At 35.5% G+C, this 21,860-nt stretch overlaps 1 protein-coding gene across 3 annotated transcripts in view; it reads left to right on the top strand.

Annotated features, from left to right (window-relative positions):
* IFT88 (intraflagellar transport 88) overlaps window positions 1-21,860 on the top strand; it is a 145,431-nt gene that overhangs the window by 33,845 nt on the left and 89,726 nt on the right. For all 3 annotated transcript variants that reach the window (XM_025875209.2, XM_073894797.1, XM_025875208.2), the window contains 7 exons: window positions 1,356-1,446; window positions 3,696-3,800; window positions 5,004-5,106; window positions 6,147-6,261; window positions 8,728-8,959; window positions 10,319-10,389; window positions 16,903-16,989. In XM_025875209.2, the coding sequence (XP_025730994.1) occupies window positions 1,356-1,446; window positions 3,696-3,800; window positions 5,004-5,106; window positions 6,147-6,261; window positions 8,728-8,959; window positions 10,319-10,389; window positions 16,903-16,989 (804 nt within the window). The remainder of the gene's footprint in view (window positions 1-1,355; window positions 1,447-3,695; window positions 3,801-5,003; window positions 5,107-6,146; window positions 6,262-8,727; window positions 8,960-10,318; window positions 10,390-16,902; window positions 16,990-21,860) is intronic.

The following is a 21,860-nucleotide window of genomic DNA, read 5'->3' as shown; positions in this document are numbered from 1 at the left end:
TTTAGGAAACTAATAAAATGTGTATCCTACCTGACTAAATTTTAGTCAGATTCTACCAAAAAATATAATTCTATAGACAAAGCTATATTATTAAATTTATTCCTGTATTTTTTAAAAGTCCATTTGTAGAGAATTAAGAGAACTGTGTATTTTGAAATACTCCTTTTTTTTTTTAAAGATTTTATTTATTTGACAGAGAGGGAGATAGATAGCGAGAGCAGGAACACAAGCAGGGGGAGTGGGAGAGGGAGAAGCAGGCTTCCCGCCAAGCAGGGAGCCCGATGTGGGGTTCAGTCCCAGGACCCTGGTATCATGACCTGGGCCGAAGGCAGACGCTTAATGACTGAGCTACCCAGGCACCCCTATTCTGAAATATTCCTAGTAAAATTTTATTTAGGTACTAATGTACATTCACTTTTTAAAATTTTTTTTTAAAGATTTTATTTATTTATTTGAAGAGAGCGAGAGAGGGAGCACAAGCGGGGGAGTGGGAGAGGGAGAAGCAGACTCCCTGCAGAGCAGGGAGCCTGATGCAGGGCTCGATCCCAGGACTCTGGGATCATGACCTGAGCTGAAGGCAGACACTTAACGACTGAGCCACCCAGGCGCCCCAGTACTAATGTACATTCAGAGCATTGTGATATTTGGTGGAAGAAAGTGGTAGCAAAATGACATTAATGTTATTTTAAAATGTGACTGATTTGGGAGTACTATGTGTGCTACTAATGGAATCAGGATTTTTTAACTTCTTCACATTGTTGGAAATATTCTCTAGAGTACCCAACTGGTCGTAAGTTATAATAATTTTTATCTCTTCTATGGGGGCTTCAGTTTTCTTCACCGTAAAGTTTTCATTTGTCATAGGCTCTGAAGAAAGGATCTACTTTCTTTTGGGGATGATAATGTAATAGCATGGGTCCTTGAATTACCTTACTTAGGTTTAAATCCTGGCTCTATAACTTAACTAGCTATGTGATCTTGGGTTAATAATTAACTTTCTAAACCTCAGTTTCCCTATCAGTAAAATGATAATAACAGTAGGACTTATATCAAATGTTATTGGGAGGATTCAATGACATAATTAGGGTGAAGCATTTGGCTCAGTGTTAAATTACACTTGTGCCAAGTAAATGTTTACTTTTATTAACCAAAAATGTTATTTTTACTGTTATGATTAATTATATAATTATTAAAAACTGTAGTGCATTTGCTCTTTAATGCCATTTATATTTTTGTCTTATCTGTAACCTATTCTTATAAAAGCACATAATGGACAATGTTATAGGTAAATTAAATTTTAGTATGTATTATTAGTGCTTGAATGAGTCAGAGTACACCTGCTTTTTCTTTAATAGTCCAGAAGAAAAGAATAGACAATTAGAGAAGAAAGTAAATGAATTGGTAGAAGAAAGCTGTATTGCCAACAGCTGTGGAGACTTAAAATTGGTAAGTTCATAAACTTACAGGATTCAAGATGGTGATGCATGTGTCATATGTATGTGCACAAATACAAAGCACATGTACAGGTTTTCCCTGCTATCTAGAAGAAGAGCAGAACCTTTCATAAGCCAAAATGGCATCAAACAATTATCATGAATTTATACTGAAAATTTTTTGAGCATTCCTAGACCCAAAAACTAACCTGTCTTAGGCTTTTCTGCTATCTCAGGACACATCTTGCCAGTGGATGCACAGAATAAATAAAAAAAATCACAGATGCTCACACACCGTGGTGGCTGGATGCTGAGACGCCGAGTGTGGCGAGGCTGCTCTTGCTGCTGGAGGTGTTGCTGCCTCTGGAAGGGTTTGCTACAGAACAAATATTGCACACTATTTCACTTCTTGCTTTTTTTTTTTTTTTATAAAAGCAGAAATCCTCTGCACATTTTTTTCAGTTAGCAAAAACAGGTGCTAATGTAGGTCTTTTGTTAAAGCAGAGTGGCGTTATGTGAACTTTCAGAAAGTGAGGGATACCTGAATAGATTAACATGTTTTTTTGTTTTTGGGTTTTTTTTTTTGCTCCTGACAGGCCTTAGAGTTTTCACTAAGGCAATTTTTTGAAAACATAGGCAGCTGCTTCATAAAAACTCTCATGTCAAAACAGTTGACTGATTTTGTAATTTTTGACACTGGTCAATACAGTAGGAAAACAAATTCTAGTGGAACAGTTGATTAAATTTTGCAGCCTGGTGGACTATTGGATTAGACTCACAGCCTGCTGAAGGGCGTAGCTACCAAGCTCCACATGCAGTACTAAGGGTTGTTTTCTTATTTAAGCCTCACTACCATAAGATATTCTTTTAGGTACTGTAAACTGCAAAATCGTAGTTTGTTTTTTGGCACTCCAAATCTGGTTTTTCGTGGTTTTTTTTTTTTTAAGATTTTATTTATTTATTTGTCAGAGAGCATAAGGAGGGAGAACAGCGAGGGCCAAGGAGCCCAATGCAGGGCTTGATCCCAGAACCCCAGGATTATGACCTGAGCCGAAGGCAGATGCTTAACCACCTGAGCCACCCAGGCGTCCCTCGTGCCTTTTTTTTTTTTTAAAGATTTTATTTATTTATTTATTTGACAGAGAGAGCGAGAGCCAGGAACACAAGGAGGGGGAGTGGGAGCGGGAGAAGCAGGGAGCCCGATGCAGGGCTCAATCCCAGGACCCTGGGACCATGACCCCAAGCCAAAGGCAGACGCTTAACGACTGAGCCACCCAGGCACCCCTCATGCTTTTTTTTTAATTAAATATTTTTGGGGCACCTGGGTGGCTCAGGTGGTTAAGCGTCTGCCTTCAGCTCAGGTCGTGATCTCAGGGTCGTGGAATTGAGCCCTGCATATGGCTGTCCGCTCAGCGGCAAGTCTGCTTCCCCTTCTCCCTCTGCGATCTCTCTTGCTCTCTCTCTCAAATAAATAAAAATCTTTTGAAAAATTAATTATTTTCTCTTAATTTGCTTTGTTCTCGTTACTTTGTCATACCATATAAATGTAATTTCTATGACTTAGTTATCACATTAATGAATACCATTAGAATTGTTCAGTATAAAACTTTTATTGCTCACAGAACTAGTGCTTTTTTATCTAGCTCTAAAAAAAATCCAATGTTAAATAAATCTGGTTAATCTGGTTAAATTAATATGGTTAATCTCTTGGTGGAAATCAACAAAAGGTTCTTGGCATTCTGAGTAGTATATAAGAGCCAAACTAAGTAAGCATTTGTTGTAATATTGGATAGCAGTTATCCTTTGATTTTCTGTGTTTTGAGCATCCCAGAAACCAAACAAATCCATCTAAATTTCTATCTTATGAGTTGGAATTAAAATATCCAAAGACTCAAGATTGAATGGGAAGAAGAAGGAAATATATAAGGTCAAATCTAAATGGTGGTGGTTGGTGTGGTGATAAAGAAACTTGACTTGGGGCTAATATACTCTCCATTTTATCACTTATACTTCCTTTTCTTTCTGGGGAGCAGTGGGAGGAACATATGACATTTTTATGATGGTGAATTCCACTTTAAACAAATACTCTGGGTTCTTTTGTTTTCAGGGGGAGTTTATTATAAGAGTATTCCCAGGAGGGCATACTGGGAATCCAAGAAAGTGTAAGGCATCCAACCAAGCTTCATACAAATACCTCCCAAATGCATAAAATCCTCATAATGAATGCTTAAAGGAATTTACAAAGTATAAATTTGATTTCAGGCCTTAGAAAAGGCAAAAGATGCAGGAAGAAAAGAGAGAGTCTTGGTGAGACAACGAGAACAAGTTACAACTCCAGAAAATATCAATTTGGATTTAACTTACTCAGTAAGTATAAAATACCTGTTGAGTAAAATTATTTTGGCTAGGATTTGTAGATTTCAAAAGTTTTTTTCTTTTTCTTTTTCTTTTTTTATTTCTAAAAAGACTTTATTTAAATTCAGTTAGCCATTGTAAATCTTATTGGACCTTAGGAGCTCAGAATTCGATTAATAGAAATCTTTATGAGGTTCATGAGGCACTCTTTGTTCTGTACCAAGATTTTTTTTTTATTTAATTAGTTTTTACGAAACACTCTTTGTTCTGTACAAAGATTTTTTTTTATTTAATTAGTTTTTACGAACTTAGGAAGTACCTGCAGACCCACCACCCAATGACTCTATTTCTGGAAGATTGCTAATATTTATGCTCTGTTTTTAGTATGGTTACTTTAATGAGATTCTAAATGTGGACTTTTGGTCTGTGATTTTCAAGAACTTCCAACTAGGTAAATAATACAATGTTCTGTGAGGGTAGTGAAAAAAACAAAAGCTAGTTTCTTACAGAATTTTTTTAATTCTAAAAAGATACTTGATATTTATACTGGTGTTTTAAAAGGGTGTATTTTTAGTGGGAAAAGTGTTCATCTGCCAAACAAATGGGAAAAAAGGGCATTTGAAACTTTGAATAGAAATTTTTAGATGTTAAGTCTTGGTAGCTAATATCTTTAAATTCCATGGAATCTTTAGGGAATAATTTCTAATCTTTTTTTTTTTTTTACCTGTAAGAAGGTAAGTTTCTATAACTTAGTGACTTAAATCGTAATTTTGCATACAGAGAAATACTTTTTACAGTTTTGCATATAAAAAAGTACACAAATGAAGCCTTAAGGTATTTCCACATAATGTTTAATTTTTATTTACAAAGAAAATTTGGCCCACTATCTTACTTATTCCTTTTATTACCAACAACATTAACAATACAAGTTTATTCTTTGTAGGTCTTTCTGAGATTAATGGATGGTAAATACCACCTAAATTAGAAAGAATACTTAGAAAATTAAGGTGCCATTTAGAGGATAGCTATACTTATCTTAATGTTCAGGTTCATTTTGAATGCAAGATGTTTCTGTGTATGCTTTACTTCCTAATTGGTTGGGTATCTTGATATAGGCATCTAGCTTTGTTATAGGATGTTAATCTCTGAAAAGATTATAGGCAAAAGGGGCCTAAAATGGTCATTATATGTGATTTTGCAATGTTTATTCCTTAGGTTCTTTTCAACTTGGCTAGTCAATATTCAGCTAATGAAATGTATGCTGAAGCACTAAACACATACCAAGTTATAGTGAAAAATAAGATGTTTAGCAATGCAGGTGGGTATATGTAGTCAGTTTTCCCAATAAGTATAGTTCTTTTTTTCCCCATAAAGTTTATATATTTAAGTAATCTCTGCACCCAATGTGGGGCTCAAGCTCATGATCCCAAGATCAAGAGTCTCCCAAGATCAGGAGTCACATGTTCTTCTGAATGAGCCAACCAGGGCCCCTTTTGTAGTGTTAATTTACATTTCCCCACTTTATGTTTCCTTATAATAATCTATGCTCTAAACAAATTTGTGTTTATATGGAAACGTCCTGCTTAAAGATACTGTTTATATGAAAACTCACATAAATACAAATGAAGAAATACTGTTGGTGTGAGGTATATTGCCTAACAAACAGTAAACACAAAGTGTATTCTGTCATCACTAGTGGAATGAGCCATTGCAATCCCATCAAACATGCTTTCCCAAGGGGTGCCTGGGTGGCTCAGTTGGTTAAGCTGCTGTCTTTGGCTCAGGTCATGATCCTGGGGTCCTGGGATTGAGCCCCACGTTGGGCTCCCTGTTCAACGGGGTGTCTGCTTCTCCCTCTTCCTCTGCCCCCCCCATGTTCTCTCTTGCTCATGCTCTCTCTCAAGTAAATAAAATCTTAAAAAAAAATGCTTTCCCTTATAAATTTATCCCCAAGAGACTACAATTAATATGTATCATTTATATTGTGTAATTTTTTGGTAGTAGTATTAAAGTTTATCAGAATATCATTTTCTTTAATGTATATGGTATTATTGAATCTAATTTTTTAAATCCCATCTTTTTTTAGAATAACACAATTCCAGTTTTATAATGTAAATCACTTGTTTTCTAGCCATATTTTCAGGCTTTCATATTTCCATCTGTCTTAAGTTCCATTTCCTTACAGAAGATTAGTGTGTAGATACATGAAAATAGTATAACTCTTTTAAAGTGAGAATTTTAGGTAGTGTCTGAAGCTTCCTAACTTGAGAAAAGCTTCAAAGAATATGAATTAAGGTCATCTAAAGTACAGAAAAAGTGAAGAAAATAGAATATTATATATGCCTTATTTTTTATTAGGAAGATTGAAAGTGAATATGGGAAATATTTATTTGAAACAAAGAAATTATTCCAAAGCCATTAAATTCTACCGAATGGCACTAGATCAAATTCCAAGCGTCCATAAAGAAATGAGGTAAGTTTATATAACGATAACTTGGTGAAATTGAAGTGTTGTTTTTCAGAAACAAGATAATTCTTCTGACTTGTCACCAGTGAGTTGAATGTTTTGAGGTGTTTGTACATATGAGGTGTTAGATTTATGTTGTATCTGTAGTGTTTTGGTGTGTTCCCCTACTGACTACTTGCACATATTTATATAATGACAAGTTAAAGGTTAGAGACAAAATATGTAATCAATTGAAATAAAACAAAGCTAGTTGGCCTATGTAAGGGATAACCTAGCAGGCCATTAGCAACAAGTAAAAGTCACTGCCAACAGAAAATCAAAACAGCAGTTTAGAACATAACAGACTTTAGAATGTCTTAATTCCTATAGGCTAGAAATTGAGAACGCCTTACATTCTTGCTGTACATTGAGAATGAAATAATTAACGAAGGGATTGCATTTGAATCTTAGAAGAGGAGAGAGGAGGAGGAAGCTGGAATATTTTCTATTCATATAATATTTCAAGAGCAGAAACAGTAAATTACCTTATGGTCTGGTAATGACCTTGATATCATAGAAGATTTCCAGGATATTTACTGAGTATACTTTTCCTTAGGCTTAGTACAATTCCTCTGTGAAAGTTAATTTATTTGTGAATGCCATCTTTAGTGATCATTTGTTTTTTTTTGTTTTGTTTTTTTAAAGATTTTATTTATTTATTTATTAGAATGAGAGAGAGAGCGAGCACATGAGAGGAGGGAGGGTCAGAGGAAGAAGCAGACTCCCTGCTGAGCAGGGAGCCAGATGCAGGACTTGATCCTGGAACTCCAGGATCATGACCTGAGCCAAAGGCAGTCGCTTAACCAACTGAGCCACCCAGGCGCCCGATCATTTATTTTTTAATAATATATCATTATCATTGGGAAATATTTCGCTCCTAGGACACAATGCCCTCAGGCACTTTTAACTCAGCTGAGGCCAAGACTTTGAGCATTGTAGAAAAAGATAATAATATTAGATAGTTTATGTCAAGTGCTTAATTATCAGTAATCAAGAGGTGCTATAGTAACTAAGTTGGACTTAGTTGAGGGATTATTAAGAACAAGAATGGTCAAGAAAGGCTTTATGAAGGAGGTATACTTGCGATAGGTTACTTATGTGATGAAGGGAGAAAGGGTAATATTCCCAAAGGGAAAATTGAGATGAGTCAAGGAAATAACAGTATTTGTGATCTGATCAGAGAATTATGAATAAATTGGGGTCAGCCTGAGAACTGTGATTACCTTGAAGGGGAAAAGAGAATCTAGTAATGTGTAGAAATGGTGAAACAATAGCCTTATTGGAGAAATATACTGAATATAACAAGTTTTGAGAGAAATAATCAGAATGTACATTCAACTTTTTTTACAAAAATTAAACCTATGTTACTAAGGCACAAAATATTACCTTTCTATTACCATTAGAAATAAGATGGGATCACATCCATTATAATGGCTATAATCAAATGACTGAAAGTAAGTACTGAAGCACATGTAGAGAAATTGGAAACCTCATACATTGGGCATATTAAATGGTACAGCCAGTTTGGAAAATAATTTGGCAGTTTTTTAAAAAGTTAAACAGAGGGGCGCTTGGGTGGCTCAGTTGTTAAGCATCTGCCTTCAGCTCAGGTCATGATCCCAGGGTCCTGGGATCGAGCCCTGCGTCAGGCTCCCTGCTCCGCGGGAAGCCTGCTTCTCCCTCTCCCACTCCCCCTACTTGTGTTCCTTCTCTTGCTGTGTCTCTCTCTCTGTCAAATAAATAAATCTTTAAAAAAAAAAAGTTAAACACAAATTTACCAGTGGACCAGCAATTCCACTCCCAGGTATATACCCAAGAGAAATGAAAACATGCTGTCACAAAGGATTGTGTGTGAATGTTCATAGCATTATTCATAATAGCCCCAAAGTGGAAACAATGAAATGTCTGTCAAGCAGGCAATGAATAAATAAAATATGGTATATTCATACTGTGGAATACTATTTGGAAATATAAAAGGAATAGAGTACTGATAGATGCTGTACTATGGAGGAACCTTCAAAAGATTATGCTAATTGAAAGAAGCCAGATATAAAATATTATATATGACCCCATTTATATGCAATGCCTAGAAAAAGCAAATCCAGAGAGACAGAAAGTAGGTTAATGATTGCCTGGGGCAGGAGGTGAGAATGGGAAGTGACTGCTAATGGGCACAGATTTTCTTTTTAGGGTAATGGGGATGATTTAAAATAGGAATGTGGTTATAGTTTCACAGCTGTGGAGATAACAGCAGTGCTCACTGAATGGTATACTTAAAACAAGTGAATTTCATGTAAGTTAAACCTCATTAAAGCTTTAGCAAAACAAAATAAAATGTGGGAAAGAAAAGAAGGAAACTATCTGTGGAATGTCTTGACTACCGTACTAAAGAATTGAGGCTTTTAAAGCTTATCTGTGTTTGTTTTTCTTTAGGATTAAAATTATGCAGAACATTGGTGTTACATTTATAAAAACTGGTCAGTACTCAGATGCCATTAATTCATTTGAGCACATCATGAGTATGGCACCAAATCTGAAGGCAGGCTTCAACCTAATTCTTAGTTACTTTGCTGTTGGAGATCGAGACAAAATGAAGAAGGCATTCCAAAAATTGATTGCTGTTCCGTTAGAAATTGATGAAGATGATAAATATATTTCACCAAGTGTGAGTATGAAGAAGATTGCTGTGTAGCCAGCTACTAGTTATCCATGCTTTTCTGTTTCTAGGAATGAAACATTTGGAATGGATGACTTTTTAGGTTTCTCCTAGCTCTATATTAATATGTTTTAATTAATTAAATTTAATGTGCTTTTATCAGTTTCATTTGTTATTTAAATTAGGTTGAGAATGGGACTCTGTTGAAATAGGGCTAGAGCTTATGGTTAAAGACCGACCTTACAATTTTAGTGAAAAAAGAGAAAATCTTACAAAATATAAGATTACATGCCATTCTTTAAGAAAAATATCTTGATGAAGGAACCCTTAAAGCCTTTTTTTTCCTGTTTTTTATCAGTCATTGTTTAACAGAGGAAGCTAAAACTATGTGTACTAAATAGATCAAAAATGAAAAGAAGAATTCCTTATCCTTACGCATAGAGTGGAGCAAAATACAAAAGTCATATTTTCAGAGCCCTAAGGAGGAAATATTGTACAATGTTAAGTGAAAAACCAAGTAAAAAAAAAAAAGATATATACACACACCCATACATGAACATAAACTGGAAGGAAATACACCAAAATAGAAATAGTTTCCAGGCAGTGAGATAATTTTTCTCACTGCTTTTAAAATATTTTTCAGGTTTTTACATATAAAGTATTGATATACTGCTATATTATTTCATATTAAGCCAAACCATATGAAATTGCCTGTATTTATAGATCAAAATGGTTTAATAATGCCAATTTCATAAATTGAACTTAACAGATTTTCTTACTAGATTATAAGGGTATTACAACATAGTGGTTGGCTCCGTCACTCAGTCCTTACTCTTCTTATGCCTCAGTTCCTTTATACATAAGACTCACTATAATAACCTACCTTATAGGGTTGTGAGGATTAAATGAGATAATGTATGTGAAATGCTTAAAACAGTACCTGGAACATAGTAAGTGCTAAGTAAACGTTAACTACTATACATTATTTTCATACTGAGAAAAAATATCTTATGAAAAAATCATCTGTATTTTTAATAGAGTAGAGATATTGATTACTAAGGAATTTGATGAACATTAAAGCATTTATATTTAAGTTTAGAGTTTATAATACCACACAGCTTCTGTGTACTTGGTCCTATTCTATCCAGTCTGTCCTTTTATCAGTTGCTCAGAATCTGTTTGTTCAAGGAGAATGTAATTGGTAATCAGAAATGAGAAGAAAATGAGAAGAAATGAGGGAAAATAGTTTAGAAAGATTAATTTGCTCTCCATTTTATGTAACTACTTAGTGGTGAGATTGATTAAAAATCCAAGTTCTTGGTATTTACTTCTGAATTCATCATTTTTTTTCCAATTTTATTTTCCCAGGATGATCCACACACCAACTTGGTGATTGAAGCTATAAAAAATGATCATCTAAGGCAAATGGAACGTGAAAGGTAATATTTTCTGCCTTAGTAAATACAGGTTTAATTTTTGTAAAAAAGTTGAATGTACATTCTGATTATTTCTCTCAAAACTTGTTATATTCAGTATATTTCTCCAATAAGGCTATTGTTTCACCATTTCTATACATTACTAGATTATCTTTTCACCTTCAAGGTAATCACAGTTCTCAGGCTGACCCCAATTATTCTTACTCAAGAGCTCTTACTATTTTCTTGTAATCTGCTTTCCCTCTGCATTTGGTGCAATATTAGAACTTTGCTTATATTACTTTTATGTATTTATTTAATTTTTTAAAAAAATTTTATTTATTTGACAGAGACACTGAGAGAGGGAGCACAAGCAGGGGGAGTGGGAGAGGGAGAAGCAGGCTTCCCGCGGAAGAAGGAGCCCTGATGCGGGGCTCGATCCCAGGACCCTGGGATCATGACCTGAGCCAAAGGCAGACGCTTAACCGTCTGAGCCACCCAGGTGCCCCTATATTACTTTTATTTTAAAAAATTATATTTTTATGTATTTTTGCCCAGCTTCCAATTAAATTTCACCTGCCAAAGACAAAATTGTTCTTATTTCTTTCTTCCTCCAATATGGTACCTAGTCTCTGCCAAGTATGGTCTGAAAGTGCTAATATTTATTGTATATGTATTTGGAGTATATCACATGATAGAGGGCCCTTAATTATTTTAATTGTGGTAAAATATACATAACATAAAATTTGCCATCTTAATTATGGCACATAAGACTTCATGGTTTGGTAATGTTATGTGCATTAACATTGTTTTATAACCAGTCTTCAGAACTCGTGTGTGTGTCTGTGTAAGTTTTGGGTCATATGCTAATGCTAATTCTATTTATTTATTTATTCATTTTTAATTCCAGTGTCATTAAGGTTATATTAATTTCAGATGTACAATCCTATACATTAGTCAGTGCTCATCATGATAAGTTTACTCTTAATCCCCTTTACCTGTTTCACCCCAGAACTCTATCTTCTCAAACTGCAATTCTACCCATTGAACAACTCTCTAGGCCCTGCTTCCAACACCTGGCAACCACCATTCTACTTTCTATAGCTATGAATTGACTTTATTTACCTCATATAAATGGACTTAACAGTATTTGTGACTGGCTTATTATGTTTATCATAATGTCCTCAAGGTTCATCCATGTTGTGGCATGTGACAGGATTTCCTTCCTTTTTAAGGATGAATATTTCATTATATGTATAGAAGGCCCTTAATTTTTAGAAATTAGTTTAATATTAACAATACTTCCGGGGCGCCTGGGTGGCTCAGTCGGTTAAGCAACTACCTTCAGCTCAGGTCATGATCCCGGGGTCCTGGGATCGAGCCCTGCATTGGGCTCCCTGCTCAGCAGGGAGCCTGCTTCTCCCTCTCCCACTCCCCCTACTTGTGTTCCTTCTCTCACTGTGTCTCTCTCTGTCAAATAAATAAATAAAATCTTAAAAAAAAAAATACTTCTGGGAAGATGGAGTAGACATAGTTTTCCCCATTCTTCCCACTAAGTACAAATAAAAACCCTGGAAGTTATATATAAAACAAATATAAGAAGAAAGGTGGAGAAAAGAGGGCAGATCAGCAAGGGACCTCAGGACCTGAGGAACAACATAGCAGTGAGTTCCCCTCGTGTTTCCCAAACTTGGAGCTGAAGAAGCTGGCAATCAGAAAATGACAATGGTTGTATTTAAAAAAACAAAAGCCCCAAGAAAAACCTGCTTTCTCTAGCCAAAGGACAAGGAAAGGAGTAGGCTAGCAAGACTAAAAACTTTGAGATAAATACCACACACACACACACACACACACACACACACACACACACACACACACACAATGGCCCCACTCCCATGTATGCCAGCAAAAGTCAAGTGGGAGCCTAGCTTTCCACCCTGATAAGTTTATAAAGAGACACCCATACCCCGGAAGTACTGACAGGCCCTTAATGAGTCCCACCACTCTGTGGTGTCAACAGACAGCACATGGGGATCCTGGAATTCCACTCCATGTGGCAGTAATGAGGCACTCCCCCTCTCTCCTGGTGTCAGAGAAAATAATGGAGAGTCAGAACTTTCATCATCATTCAGTGATAACAAAGCCACCACACTGTGGTGTCCGTAGGGACCATGGTAGAAGCACGAACTCCTGTCCCACCCAGCAGAAACAAAGGACTTCTTCCCACCTTGGTTATCAAAGGAGTTCGTGTTGGGTATCTAGACATCTATTATTTGATGATAATGAGGTGGTATCTCTTCTTCCCTGGTGGAGCGGTATCAAAAAAGCCAGTTGAAACAGAAGATTTTTTTAAAAAATTTGGAGTATTATGCAGAAATATCCCAAGTTTTGATCAAGAATACTCATCATACCAAGAACGAGGATGATTTCAAACCAAAAGAAAATCCAATCAATATACACCAACACTGACATGACAGAGATGTCAGAGTTACCTGACAAATTTTAAAGCAACCATGATAAAAATGCTTCAGTAAGTGATTATGAACATTAGTGGGTGGGCTCAACAGGAAAATAAAGGGGATATGGAAAGATTCAGTAAACTGGAATATGGAAAATGGAAATTACTCAATCTGAACAACAGAGAAAATAGAGTAAAAACAGAAATGAATAGAGCCTAAGTGACATCTGGGACTATAACAAAAGAATGTCTTAGGAGAAAGAGATTAGACTAAAGAAATAATGGCTGGCAACTCCCCAAATTTGGCAAGAGAAATAAATATACAATACAAGAAACTGAATAAATACCAAAGGAAATCCATGTGAAGATACATCATGATTAAACTTCTGAAAATTAAAAGACAAAGTCTTGAAAGGAGGCAGTGAAAAACAACACTTAAGGGAAAGCAATTAGAATGATAGTGGAAGTCTTAATAACCTAAGCTCCCATATTAATAAACTAGAAAAAGAAAAGCAAAAGCAGCCAAAGGAAGAAATAAGAAAGAATAGAAATCATTGACATTGAGAAGAAAGAAACATAAGTGAAACACAGAGCTGATTTTTTGAGTAGATGAATAAAATTAATAAACTTATAACAAAACTGACAAAGAAGAAGACACAGATTGCCAGTATCAGGAACAAAACAGGAGCTATCACTACAGACTCTGTAGACATCAGAAGGATAATAAGGGAACACTACAAACAACCCTACACCCACAAAATTGACAACTTAGACAAAATGGACCACTTTCTTGAAAAACACAAATGACCACAACTCACCCGAAGTGAAATAGATGATTTGAATAGCCCTGTAAATATTAAAGAAACTTAATTTGTAATTTTAAACCTCCTGAAAAAGAAATCTCTGGGCCCATATGGTTTTACTAGAGATTTCTAGCAGATGTTTAAAAAAGAATTAACATCAGTTTTACACAACTTCTTCCAGAAAATAGTTCATTTTATGAGGCTGGTATTCCTCTGATACCAAAACAAGACAGACAGTACGGGGCGCCTGGGTGGCTTAGATGGTTCAGCGTCTGTCTTCGGCTCAGGTCATGGTCCCGGGGATCTGGGATTGAGCCACATCGGCCTCACTGCTCAGTGCGGAGCCTGCTTCTCCCTTTCCTCTGCCATTCCCTCCGCTGTGCTCTCTGGCTCTGTCTCTGTCAAGTAAATAGGTAGAATCTTAAAAAAAAAACAAAGACAGTACTAAAAGGGGGGTGGGGACAATAGATCAATATCTTGTGAATATAGATGCAAAAATCCTCTAGTAAACCAAAATCACAAACAAAATATAAAAGGAATTGTGTACCATGACCAAGTGGGATTTATTCTAGGAATGCAAAATGGGTTTACTGTGTAAAAACCGGTAAGTATAAAAGAGGATATCAACAGAATGCAGGACAAAACCACATCATCATCTCAGTATAAAACAAATTTTTTTTGACAAAATCCAATATGCTTTTATGGTAAACAGGCAAATCTCAACAGGCTAGGAGTAGAAAGGAACTTCCTCAATCTGATAAAGGACATTTATGAAAAACCCAGTTTGTTATACTTAATGACAAGACTGAATGGTTTCCCCCTTAGAGCAGGAACAATACAAGGATATTCCTGTCACTACTTCAACATTGCACTCGGGGTCCTACCATGGAAATTAGGCAAAAAAAGGAAGTAAGAGACATCCAGATTAGAAAGGAAGAAGCAAAATTATCTGTTTACAGATCACATGATCTTGTATGTGGAATATCCTACATAAAATTTTAGGATCCACTAAAAAGCAATTACAACTAATAAGTTCAGCAAGCTTGCAGAATAAGAGATCAATATATAGGAATCATTACTAAGAAATATACTATACACTACTAATGTACTGTCCAAAATGAAATTCCCATAATTACATTTACAGTAGCATAAAAAATAAGGAATAAGTTTAACAAATGAAATGTAAAGCTTATACTCTGAAAAGTACAGAACATTACTGAAGGATATGCTAAGTAAATGGGAAGACATCACATTTTTATGGATAGGCACTTAATGTTAAGATGGCGGTGCTCCCCAAAATATTTTATAGATGCAATGTGATCCATATCAAAATTCCAGCAGTGGTTTTTTAGAAAGTGACAAGTTGATCCTAAAATTCATGTGGAAATCTAAGGGAGCCAAAATAGCCAAAACAATATTGAAAAAAAAAGAGCACAGTTGGAGGTCTCACACTACAAAACTACACCAATCAAGTGTGGTATACTTTATGCTAGTAGCATAAAGATAGACATAGAAATCATTGGAATGGGATTGAGGGTCCAGAAATAAAGTTTTACATTTATAATTAATAACAGTGCCAGGACAATTTGATGGAGAAAAGATAGTCTTTTCAACAGATGCTACTGGGACAATTGGATAGCCTCATGCAAAAGAATGAAATTGGGTCTCTCTCATACCATACACAAAAGTTACTTCAAAATGTATCATAGGGGGCGCCTGGGTGGCTCAGTCAGTTAAGTGTCTGCCTTCGGCTCAGGTCATGATCCCAGGGTCCTGGGATCGAGCCCCACCACATTGGGCTCCCTGCTCGGCGGGAAGCCTGCTTCTTCCTCTCCCACTCCCGCTGTTTGTGTTCCCTCTCTCACTGTCTCTCTCTCTGTCAATTAAATAAAAATAAATAAATAAATAATGGATCATAGACCTAACTGTAAGAGCCTAGAACTATAAATTCTTAGGAAAAAAACCAACAGTATTATTGATCTTGTATTAGGCAGTGACTTCTTAGATATGATACCAAAAGCACACCAAAAGAAAAAAAAATAGGTAAATTGGATTTCATCACAATTAAAAACTTTCGTTCTTCAAAAGACACTATCAAGAAAGTGAAAAGACAATCACTGAATGAGAGAAAATATTTGCAAACCATGTATCCAAGATGGATTTATTTCTCCAATATGTAAAGAACTCTTCCAATTCGGTAATAAAAAGCCAGTTAATAAAAAGGCCAATTAAAAGCATACAAAGGATCTGAAGAGACATTTCTCAAAATAGATAAGTGAATGCCCATTAAGCACATGAAAAGATGCTTAAGTTCTATACTTCTTAGGAAAATGCAACTCAAAACGGCGAGATACCACTTCACACCCACTTGTATGACTGTAATCAGGAAGACAGATAATAAATGTTGGTGAGGATGTGGAGAAACTGAAATCTTGTAAGCTGGTGGCAGGAATGTAGAATGGTATAGCCACTTTGGAAAACAGTTTGGAAGTTCCTCCAAAGGTTCCTCAACAAAGGTTCCTCATACTTAACCCAGCAGTTTCTCCTAGGTATATAGTCCAGAGAAATTAGAGCATATGTCCACACAATAACTTATACACGAATGTTCATAGCAGCACTCATAATATCCAAAAAGTGGAAACAACCCAGATGCCCAGAGCTGATGAATGGATAAATAATATATGGTCTGTCCATATACTGGAATATTATTTAGCCATAAAAAGAAATGACATAGCAATATATGCCACAGTACATACAAACCCTGAAAACATTATGATGATAAGTGAACAAGTCAGTCACAAAAGACTATATATTCATGATTCCATTTATAGGAAAGGCACAGATTAGACAAACCTATGGAGACACATAGTAATTCAGTGGTCATTTTTACCCTTTCCTTTCATGTCCACAGACAGTGCAGGTTATGAACTGCAGTGGCAGAGCTTTGTTTTTCTCCAGTGTTTCTTTGTTTTGTTTTGTTTTGTTTTAAAATCAGTTCTTTATTATGTTCATCCAGTGTTTCTTCTTCCATTTGTCAGCCTGCGTTGAAAAGAAAGAGATGAGCTGTTGATCCAGAAGGCAGTATGGCTTGCTAATCCCATTTCCTAGCCATGGTTGTCAACCTGACTTACAGACAGATTTCTAGTGTAGCTGTACCATTTAGTAGACTTTTCATGGTATGTTAGCTTTGATAGGTAATGTTTATACTTAAAAAAAAAAAATCCAAACTCTTTATACCAAGTGTCTCAATAAAACTTGTTTGTTTGTTTGATATAGGAAAGCCATGGCAGAAAAATACATCATGACAGCCGCAAAACTCATTGCTCCTGTAATTGAAACATCTTTTGCTGTAGGTTATGACTGGTAAGTGAGAAATTCAGTATAACTGGATGGATATGTTGTTTTCTTAATTTATACTTTTATTGATTTAAACTTTTATTGGAAAAGTAATTATGAATATTGGTTTCTGCTTATCAGGAAAATAATATGGTAAAATCAATATAGGGCATTCTAAAAGTTCTACTGTCTTTTTCTTATTGCTTATGTCATTTCTTAAATACTAAGCCAAGTGTGCTACCACTCGATATAAGGATATATAATTCCACTATATAAACCCAGCCTGTATCCTCTTTCATTTTACTGTATCTTTTCTCATTTTTTCCTTTTGTACCTGAAGTTTGTCAGTAGTACTAAAACTTTCTATCCTGAGGAATAGCTCTCACACCTAAAGGGGCTGTTGTCTCCTGATGTAATGTACTTCCTAAATAGAAGTGAAGAGTTTTATTAGAGTTGGAAAAATCTTAGGTCATTTGTTGAATGAGTAGTGAATTTCTTTCTTACCTCCACCCAGTACAGGAATCTCCTTTGTAGCGTCCCATATAGGTGGCCATTTAATTTCTGCTTGGAGTCTTCTGGTATTCAACTCATTTGTTTTACTTCTAAACATCTTTAAGGGTTAGAAAAATCTTCTTTGTATTGAACCCAAAATTGCCTCTCGTGGAACTTTTTCTCTGATCTTTCAAGCAAACATAGACTGAGTCTATGACCTCTTCTTTATGGTACATTACAGAATTTTAAAAATCCAAGATACATGTACATAGTTACAAAGTCAAGTACAGAAGAATTAACTATCTTCGTTTCTTTCTTTCATTTTTGTTTTTTTATTGAAATTTAATTTACATATAACGTATCAGTTTCAGGTATACAACAAATGATTTGATATTTGTATATATTGGAAAATGATCACAATAAGTCTGATTAACATTTGTCACCATACATAGTTACAAATTTTTTTCTTGTGATGAGAACTTTTAAGGTATATCTTAGCAACTTTCAAACATGGAATACTGTATTATTAACCATGATCATGCTGTACATTACATCCCATGTCTTACTTATTTTATAACTAGAAGTTTGTACCTTTTGATCCCCTTCGTCCATTTCACCCCCTCCCTGCCCCCACCGCTGGCAACCAACAGTCTGTTCTCTGTAGCTATGAGCTTGGGTTTTGTTTTGTTTTCTTGTTTTCTATGTACCTTTCATGTTTCTTCTTGCTAGACATAACTTCTGTTTTCTTTGTCGTATTCTTACCATCTTTCAGATGCTTACCCATTCTGTTTATTCCTTGGAGTCCATTCTATTCCTTGGAATACATCGTCTCCCTGGTTTAATTTGTATGGGAGGCTTCACAGTTGATCCAAGATGTTTTGTGTTTGTTGGTATTTCCAGTTGCCTGGATCTCTTTTTTTGCATTTTTTGCTTCTGTTGCAGACTCAAGTTTTTTTTGGAGTTCTCCCTTACAGAATCTCTATCTCTGCTTCAGTTTCCATATGATGGTTGCCGTCTTGGCCTGGTGTTAAATGTCATCTTGGGGATTACTGCCATTTCTCTCCTGGTTTGGATCTTTTTTTCTTGTTTCTTGTTTATTAAAAAATAAAGTTATTTTTTCCTTGATTTCATCCTTAATTAACCCCTTTAAGATCTTTCTGTACACGTCTGTAAACATGTAATTCTCATTCGTGATTGGTCATTTATTTTATGATGTAAAAAATTTAAAATTCTAAACTGTACCTTTCTTTTAGAAGTTTAAAAGCATTTCTTAATTGTTAGCTAACGCTGTTGCAGATTAGAAGTCTAATACTAGGCTTATCTTTGTTATTTGTGGGTGACCTGTGTTTTCTTTCTGATGATTTTTAGAATTTCCCCTGTCGCTGTGTTATTCTGACATTTCATAGTGGTATGTTTAAGTTTGTCTTTTTTCCTGTCTTCCTCCTAAGCACTCAATAGACCCCTCAATTTGTAGTATATTGTTTCCTTTCAATTTGAGGAAATAGTGTTATATTATTTCCTTGATAATTTATTTCCTTCTCTACTTATAAATTTCTATCAATTGGGTTTGGGACTTTCTTGTCACTTGTCTTTCTCATATTTTCCATCTCTAACTTTGGTTTGCTTTCTGGGAGACTTTCTTGACTTTCTCATCCAATCCTTCCATTTAATTATTTTGTTCATGCATTTTTATTTTGTATTTACAAGAGCATTTTCGTTGTCTCTAGGTGTCTGAATAAGGGGAGTCTGTGGGCCTTTGCTGCACACAGAGATGGAGCACTCAGTGATTCCATAAGAGCCCTGCAGGCAGGCACCTGAATTCAGCCACGTTCTCAGCTCAGTCCCTCACTTGCCATCCCTGAACCACAGTCTCACCTGGATTCAGTGGGGGCAGGAAGCTCTCTCCTCTGTTGCTGCTTTCTTAGTGTCACTTCCTTTTCTCTGCTTTATAAGCCAGCACTTTCTCATTCTTCTAGAAGTTGTATTTGCTCATGTAGATAGGAATGGGAGATAAATGCATAGGTCTGCTGCTGTTTTGAATCAGAAATTTTGCCAGTTAGTGCCAGTAGTGATGGAAGGACTTTCTTAAGAGTTTTTTCTCTTTTCAGATAAACAGTTCCAGTTTCTTTACTCATTTCAGATATAGTGTGTTTTTCTAGAATGACTGTTTTTTTTTTAAGATTTTATTTATTTATTTGACAGAGACACAGCAAGAGAGGGAACACAAGCAGGGGGAGTGGGAGAGGGAGAGAAGCAGGCTTCCTGCCAAGCAGGGAGCCTGATGTGGGGCTCGATCCCAGGACCCTGGGATCATGACCTGAGCTGAAGGCAGACGCTTAATGACTGAGCCACCCAGGCGCCCCTAGCATGACTGGTTTTCTACCTGACTAGTTGCCTGCCTAGTTTATAAATGAGTCCCTTAAAATGTGTCCTTCTATGTGTACACAGTACTCCACTTGTGTTTTGGCCAGTGTTATAGTACAACAGAATCAATGTATCCCTTTTTGTGGGCACCAAACTGTGGTTGTTACCAAAGATTTCCTTGATCTGGGGGCAACCACCTCACAATAAATGAACTCTGTTTATTTATCTTTAATTATGCTGAATAGTACATATTATTTGTTTTACTATTATTAAATCTAACCTGAATTCTCTTAATGTTTACTAGGCATACATATTAGTTTTTAATGTTTTTACCTTTTCAAAAATATGATTATAATTTTGTCTTTCCACCCTAGAAATTGAGTAAAATTTTGAACATTTATCAAATGCCAACCAGTTTGACTGACATTTTCCACTAAATTAACATTTAACTTATCAAAAGGCATTGCTTTTGTCATATGAGACTTAAGATCAAGCCAGACTAGATGGTTCTACTTATGTATCATTTTACTTTTACCTAAGCATGTTTTTACTTGAATATGTTTCTATTGTTAAATGAAGCCTTGTATTAGAAAAATGGTAGGTTCACTTAAGAAATGTTCACAAACAGCTACCATGAGATAGGAAAGTAAATGTATTCACATTTATGTTAAAGTTAGATTCAAGAGATTTTTGGTGTGGATACTGATATAATGAAAGAAGGAATCAAAGAAGACCCATTCTTTTACTGAGGTTCCGGATTTACCCTCACATACTGTTTTATCCAAGCTCAGCATTTTTCCCCTTTATTTTTTCCAGATTTATTGAGATATTATTGACATATAATATATGCAGATTTAAGGTGTACAGTGTGGTGGTTTGATATATATATATATAACAAAACAATTACCACAGTAAGGTTATAACACCTCCATCCCCTCACATAATTAGCTTTTTAAAATTGTGCTTATAAGATTTTTTTTTTGCAGCTAAAACTGGAAGATAAATGAGCTTCTGTGAGCTTGTGTAAAATTGTGCTTATAAGATTTAAGATTTACTTGTTTAACAACTTTCAAGTATATAATACAGAATTGTTAATTATAGTCACCATTTTGTCAATGGTGTCACCATCCCCAAATTTATTTATTTTATTCCTGAAAATTTGTGCCCTTTAACCAACATCTCCCTGTCTCCCCCACTTCCCAGCCCCTGGTATCACCATTCTACTCTCTATTTTATTTTAGGTTTACATATGAGTGAGGGAGAATATGCCGTGTTTGTCCTTTCTCTGACTTATTTCACATAGCATAATGCCCTTGAAGTCCATTCATGTCTCAAAAGGCAGGATTTCCTTTGTTTTATGGCTAAATAATACTCTGTATGTGTGCGTGCGTGCGTTTGTGTGTGTCTGTGTGTGTGTGTCTGTGTGTGTCTTTGTGTGTTACCTTTTCTTTATCCATTCATCTGTTCTGGACACTTAGATTGTTTACATTTCTTAGTTTTTATGAATAGTACTATAATGAATATGTGGTGCAAATATCTCTTTGGGTTAGAGATTTCATTTCCTGTGGCTATATACCCAGAAGTGGAATTGCTGGATCTTATGGTAGTTCTCTTTTTAATTTTTTGAGGAATTTCAATACTGTTTCTTGTAGTGGCTGTACCAGTTTACATTTTCACCTACAGTACACAACGGTTTCCTTTTCTCTAACACTCATGTCTTCTCTTTTTATTGAGACTTTTTCTCATGAATGGTTGTTAAATTTACATCTATTGAGATGATCATATGATTTTTATCTTTCATTCTATTAATGTGATGTACCACAGTTAGTGATTTGCATATGTTGAACCATTTTTGCATTCCAGGGATAAATCTCACTTGATTGTGGTGTATGATCCTTTTAATGTGCTGTTGAGTTCAGTTTGTTCATATTTTGTTGAGGATGTTTGCATATAAATATTCATCAGGGATATTGGCCTGTAGTTTTCTTTTGTTGTAACGTTCTTACCTAGCTTTGGTATTGGGTAATGTTGCCCTCATAAAA

The sequence above is a fragment of the Callorhinus ursinus genome, unplaced genomic scaffold, assembly GCF_003265705.2.
Source record: "Callorhinus ursinus isolate GAN/ISIS: 27379988/994484 unplaced genomic scaffold, GSC_fseal_2.0 scaffold7, whole genome shotgun sequence".
Lineage (NCBI taxonomy): Eukaryota > Metazoa > Chordata > Mammalia > Carnivora > Otariidae > Callorhinus > Callorhinus ursinus.
This window is presented reverse-complemented; position numbering and strand designations above follow the sequence as displayed.